We start from the raw sequence: 7,500 nt of genomic DNA on the forward strand, positions 1-7,500 counted from the left end.
CGGGCAGGGCTGGATCCACAGGCCTGACGGTGAGGAAAGGCAGGAAGTGGATTTCAAACATCATTCCATCTCCCCCACAGGATTAGTCATCCTCTGTGGTGACCATATAAGGAGCTAATGCGTGGATGGCCTGATCAATTTCATCATCCTTCATCCTCATAGGCTGTCTGCCCAGCTGCATTAACCAATCACACGGGCACACGGGACCAGGGTGTGGTCACAGAGAGCAGGAATGGGGCGGATTGGGCACGGCGGTCCGGTCCTGTGATGCGTCACATCACTCCTGACGGAAAACACAGGTTCTGAAAGGTGGTTTCCTGTTAAAAGCTCCGAGTTCAGCACACACCCCGCCGAACAGGAAAGACGTCCCCACACACTTCTTCACCATCCCTGGGATTAGCTGCTAGGCCAGGCCCTGATTCACTTCACTCATTTAGAGCACAAGCTGTTAGCTCCAGTATTCAGGTCAAATACCCACAAACTGATTCTACACTCTCAGAAAAAAGGGTTCTTCGGCTTGTCTCCACAGAGGAACCATTTTCAGTTCTTTATATCAGAACTCAGCTGTGAAGTGTGAAAGCTCCCAGCTTGAATATATAGGGTTCCTCTATGGAATCACATGCTATCACATGCTATCTTTGGGTGGAGCACACAGAAACTTTTTTTGCAATTTGCTTAAAAAATTACAACACATTATTTTTGCTTCCTTTTTATTTGTGCAGACATTGTTGCAAAAGTATGGTGCAGCTTAACACATGTAGCAGTTAACTCTCAAGGGTTGAGACAGACACATTTACCACTCAAGGATTGGGACAGAAAAGTTTAACTCTCATGGGTTGAGACGGACATGGTTGACTCTTGGGGTTGAGACAGACACAGGGCCCATTAACGCAGTGGCTGATTTAATTCCATCCCCTCTCTGTGTTTATCCAGTCGGCTGAAATATTTCCTCATTGATCTCAGTGACTGCTGGCCTCTATCCCTGAGTAACTTGGCCAGTGGTTCAGTGTGTATTTTGTGACAGGATTTTCTTGCTGGCCGCCCCAAGATGGAACTCCAGACATTTTCCCGCTTGCCAAGGAAGTAGACAGTGATAATATTTTTTTGAATGACTAAGAAGTGAAACTATTCAGAGATTCTGTTCAGAACAACGGCTGCCTTTCTACATTACACACAGAATCCCAGAAGGAGAAATGCCTGTGATTGGGTCTCAGACAGTGTAGGAGTACGTGAATCAGACCAAACAGATCTTAACAAGCGACTACTGTACATATTAAATATCTGACAATCTCCCTCCATCAATATAGGAATTAAAATGAAATAAAAAGAATGTTTTTGAACTCAATTTCCTTTTCCATTTCCCCTCCCACAGATGAGAGAACAGGATTACGTTACAAGTTACGCCATGTAAATGTAAAGCGTGTGAGAGAAACAGGAACCCGTCAGCTGCAGTGTGACGGGGAAGGTCAGAGGTCAGGGAGCGCGTGCAGACTCAGCGCATGACTCAGCGCTGAAGGGGATGTGACGGGCGTTGTCGGGGCGATGGGTAGTGGTTGTCGGGGGCGACTCCCTGCACCTGTGCTTCTCCAGTGTACAGAGTCAGCTGTGACGGGGGAGGGGGGGGGGAGGGGAGTTTCCCACTGAGTTAGTGAGTGTCTACAGTGACCCACGCCAACGGGATGAATGAAGCCCAGAGAACAGGAGGACCGGCAATGAACACACACACACACACACATCAACACGCACACAAACACACACACACACACACACACACATCAACACGCACACACACACAAACACTCACACACACACACACACACACATCAACACGCACACAAACACACACACACACACAAACACACACACACACACTCACACACACACACTCACACACACACACTCACACACACACACACACACAAACACACACACACACATCAACACGCACACAAACACACACACACACACACACACACACACACACTCACACACTCACACACACACACACACACACTCACACACACACACACACACACACACACACATCAACACACACACTCCCTCTTTCACACACACACACACACACACACATCAACACGCACACAAACACACACACACACACACACACACACACACACATCAACACGCACACAAACACACACACACACACACACACACACATCAACACGCACACAAACACACACACACACACACACACGCACACATACACACACAGAAACATACACTCACACGCATACATACATACATACATACACACACATAGAGATTGTAGATTTTGTTTAGTAATATTCCACTGAGATCTGTGGAAAAGAGTGTGAAGAACCTTGTTAGTAAAGCTTACTAACGAGTGTGCAAGGATTCATGGGATATGCGCGCACACGGGACAGGAAACACGCGTGTGCCACGCCATGGGGCCACAGTCGGGGGACTCTTCTCACGCATTTATAAATAATACACAATAAATAAACATGAATATGAGTTTCAGATTAAATTAGCCACAGAAATGGCTCCAACTGATGACATCCTGCAATTTCAAGTTCAGGAGTTCATGAGCTGAACAGGCATTGTACTTTGAGCAGAATTTTTTTATTGGAATAAATCAGGATAGCTCACTCAGTCAGAGCTGGTCAGTCAGAAAGAGTCATATGAGGATGCAGACGTTTACAGTGATAGTGTAGATCAGCAGCTCTGAGTCAGCAGTACCCGCCATGCGGTTATCAGCACAGAAAACGGGGGAAAGAGAACAGATTGGTGGAGTGATTTCACAGCATAGATATCGTATCCTTTTAAAGCTGATAGACATATCTGTGGTACAGACACTCCGTAACCCCCGGTAACCCCATTCCAGAACATCGCAGCCTGTCCCCATTATGACATCACAGTCGCAGACGCCTGGAACAGACAGGGTCAGAGAGGTCGTTCTGGCAGACGGCACTAATGAGTCACAGACGACACGCCATAAACACGCCATAAACACGCTATAAACACGCCAAGCCCTCAAAGAGGAGCTGTGTGTGCACTCCAGAGATCAAGGCTGCAGGAAAGCACTGCATATCTCAGTTTTAAAATGACACAATTTTCACTCATTTACACAGGCTTCAAAGGGCAGGACTTCCTCAGCTGCGGAGAAACATTACTGAGATACACTCTTAGTGGCCATCTACAATATCCCACTCTCCACATGCTGCCAGAACAACTATTCGTTTTTTACAATCGTTTTCACACTTGTCTCAATACCATGTCCACTTTTTCAAAACACTTAACACATTCACCATATCATTAGACTATGTGAACTAAACTGTGGATATTTTTGCATTACTTTCATACTAAAGACATTCAATCACCACTTTTTCCAAAATTTGTGAATACCTCTCTCAGTCAGTGTTCACTGCAGACATTTATATACTCTGTTCAAAACAGTTAACTTTCAGTTCAAAACCCAATAAAATTCTGATCATTGTGAAAGGATATATGCTGCATTTTGGCAGAAAAAAGAAACTATATGCTTGAAATACGAAAGACAGATCATTCTGATTTGAGCAAAAAGTTTATTCAGTTTATTCTATTTTTTTGTTTGCAGCCTTGTTACCATCTATACAAAAGTGATCATACATGCATTGAAATGTGCATTTATATGGGGTAAATATAGATGTAGTTGTCACTGAAGAGATTTTTCCACTATTACTGCTGTATATGTACTGTTGAAACACCTGGCTGTCATTTCAGTAAACAACCTACCTAGGTGTTTGTTGTTTGTGCCCTGTTACTACATATACAAAAGGGGCCACCTTTGGATTGGCATTTGCATTCTTTAGCCTTGGTGGGGAAAATAGATGCAGCCAGAGGTAGAGGAAGAAGACATCGTGGAAGAGCAAGAACAGTTATGTCTGAAGAAATCAGAGCAACAGTCATTGATCATGTGGTAAATCATAGTCTGTCCCTGAGGGAGGCAGGTTGAGGGTTCAACTAAACTTGCCTAGATCCACAGTGGCTTCAATAGTGAGGATTTTCAGGCAAACCAACAGGTACTATACAGTATTTACAGCATTCTGACTGAAGCAGTTCAATTGATGTGTATATTACAGCAATACTGTGATTTGAGAACAACAACAGCATCAGGCTAAGAGAAATACACAACATAATCGCAGATAAGAACATATTTCCAAACATTGACAGTGTAAGCACTACAACCATTTCAAGAGTGCTACAGAAACATCAGATCAGGATGAAACAGTTGTACACTGTCCCCTTTGACAGGAACTCTGAGGGTATCAAGGAACTCAGGTTTATGAAGGTATATGTGAAGGTTTAGGACCACCACCCACATGAACAGATCTCACTTCTAGATGCAATGGCTGCTGGGTGTATGGACATAACAGTGGAACACATCCAGTGCTGGATAAGGCTACTTTTGGGTTGTATTTGTTATTGATTGTAATGTATTTTTAGTAATTGATTGTATTGTATTTTTCTTTTCTGAATTACAGTATATTATACTGTGAGAACAAACGTAAAAATACTGTAAACCCTCTGAAGAATACTGTTGCTTTTGTGATGTTTCTTTATCATATATTGTTTTACATTACACAATAAAAATTGTTGTTCTGGGTTTCCAATATAGTAAAACATTCATTCATTTACAGTTTACTGTAAATTTACCACACTCAGTCATGACATCTATTGTGAGAGGCAAACCAACAGATCAAAAGTTTCTTTAGCTGCTTGGCTTGAAATATTTGTGGATGCAAAAATAGAGGAAAGGGAAACACATAATATATGTATTTAGCAATGCTCCAAGTTGTTTGTGTTTTGCAGTTCATTGAACATTGAGTGATAAAGTAGTCTTATGGGAGAAAGCATATGCTATAGTTATGGCAGCATGAGTCACTTTTGGGTGAAATATTAAGTGTTTTGGTGGTTGAAGTGCATTTTACACCAAAGGTTAACTGATGTGCTCAGGTGTGTGTTTCAAAAGCACACTGTGTGAAGAGTTTTGAACAAGTGGACATGGTATTGAGACAAGTGTGAAAACGATTGTAAAAAACTGTAAAACCAAGGCCAGAGTATGTGCTGATCTGTTTTTGTGACACTGCCTCTCAAATGAAGCCCAGCCAATAGGAAGGATGGAGGATATTCCCTTTAGAAGAGTCTCTCCTGTCTCTGAACACAAACACGACATCCTGCACTGAGGAGCTTTGCACACTCTCAGACACAAACCCTGTGACTCCACAGAAGAGCCCTGTCTAGTTAAAGTGTTCTGTGAAGGCCAAAATGATTCCCTGCCTGGGAGCTTTCACACCTGTGATAGAGGGTTCTGGAAAGAAGTGAAAAGGGTTCCTCTACGGACAGAAGGCCAAGAGAGAGTCATGTGATATGGTAATGGCTGCAATAAGCTACACTACATTTCTAATGACCTACAATAGTGCTTTCACATTTATATCCGTCATGTGGATGCTCTCACTTGGTATAAGGGAACGTGGCATTTATCCAGCTATGATTTATGTTTATTCCCATCAGTAAAGTTCAGTCCACAGTGCTAGCAGAGCTGAAAGTGTTTGCGTCTGGCTCTGTCTGACACAGAAGCATAATCTATCTTCATATTGCGGAGCGTAGCCGTCAGGCTAACGGGCCTCTCTCTGCCTAAAGGAGAGCAGACAAACACACACATTAGCGGGACGTGTGGCTTTGTCAGGACAGAATAAATCACTGTCTGCAGTGTGAGCCCACAGGCCTTAACAGGGCATCACTCACTGCAGCCGGGGAAACTCGCGCCGGAGAAAAGCAAGATTAATGCAGGTCTGGCGGCTAGAGGAAGAGAAATGTGCCTCTAATGAGAGAGAGTCTGAGTCACTGTCCTGCCACAACACTGTGGACCACCGTGCTCCAGAACAATTACACACTCACACAGCCCCCTACACAGCCCCCTACATACTCACACAGCCCCCTACACACTCATACAGCCCCTACACAGCCCCCTACACACTCACACAGCCACCTACACAGCCCCCTACATACTCACACAGCCCCCTACACACTCACACAGCCCCCTACATACTCACACAGCCCCCTACACACTCATACAGCCCCTACACAGCCCCCTACATACTCACACAGCCCCCTACACACTCATACAGCCCCTACACAGCCCCCTACACACTCACACAGCCACCTACACAGCCCCCTACATACTCACACAGCCCCCTACACAGCCCCCTACACACTCACACAGCCCCCTACACACTCACACAGCCCCCTACATACTCACACAGCCCCCTACACACTCATACAGCCCCTACACAGCCCCCTACATACTCACACAGCCCCCTACACACTCATACAGCCCCTACACAGCCCCCTACACACTCACACAGCCCCCTACACAGCCCCCTACACACTCACACAGCCCCCTACACAGCCCCCTACACACTCACACAGCCCCCTACACAGCCCCCTACACACTCACACAGCCCCCTACACACTCACACAGCGCCCTACACACTCACACAGCCCCCTACACAATCTCACAGCCCCCTACACAGCCCCCTACACACTCACACAGCCACCTACACAGCCCCCTACATACTCACACAGCCCCCTACACACTCACACAGCCCCCTACATACTCACACAGCCCCCTACACACTCATACAGCCCCTACACAGCCCCCTACATACTCACACAGCCCCCTACACACTCATACAGCCCCTACACAGCCCCCTACACACTCACACAGCCACCTACACAGCCCCCTACATACTCACACAGCCCCCTACACAGCCCCCTACACACTCACACAGCCCCCTACACACTCACACAGCCCCCTACATACTCACACAGCCCCCTACACACTCATACAGCCCCTACACAGCCCCCTACATACTCACACAGCCCCCTACACACTCATACAGCCCCTACACAGCCCCCTACACACTCACACAGCCCCCTACACAGCCCCCTACACACTCACACAGCCCCCTACACAGCCCCCTACACACTCACACAGCCCCCTACACAGCCCCCTACACACTCACACAGCCCCCTACACACTCACACAGCGCCCTACACACTCACACAGCCCCCTACACAATCTCACAGCCCCCTACACAGTCCCCTACACACTCACACAGCTAAAAATATCTCCAGCGCTTTCTTACCTTATCTTCCAATCGGATCAGCCTGGCTCCAATTGTGTAGTATTCCTTATCAACTCCTTTTTCTAAATGGGAAAAACAAGGACAGAAGGTGAGGAGTCTCTGCTGAAATGTTTTCATGTTGATTCAGCTCAGAGACCTCAGATAACTGCTCTTACACCTCAGATAACTGCTTTTACACCTCAGATAACTGCTCTTATACCTCAGATAACTGCTTTTACACCTCAGATAACTGCTCTTACACCTCAGATAACTGCTATTGTACTGCAGATAACTGCTTTTACACCTCAGATAACTGCTTTTACACCTCAGATAACTGCTTTTACAC

The 7,500-nt window shown here is 45.9% G+C and overlaps 1 protein-coding gene across 1 annotated transcript in view; it reads right to left on the reverse strand.

The window, feature by feature from the left end:
* kcnq1.2 (potassium voltage-gated channel, KQT-like subfamily, member 1.2) overlaps positions 1-7,500 on the reverse strand; it is a 78,840-nt gene that overhangs the window by 7,918 nt on the left and 63,422 nt on the right. The window contains exon 16 of the mRNA XM_061251834.1: positions 7,176-7,237. Coding sequence (XP_061107818.1) covers positions 7,176-7,237 — 62 coding nt within the window. The remainder of the gene's footprint in view (positions 1-7,175; positions 7,238-7,500) is intronic.

Source organism: Conger conger, chromosome 8, assembly GCF_963514075.1.
Source record: "Conger conger chromosome 8, fConCon1.1, whole genome shotgun sequence".
In the NCBI taxonomy this organism is placed as follows: Eukaryota; Metazoa; Chordata; class Actinopteri; order Anguilliformes; family Congridae; genus Conger; species Conger conger.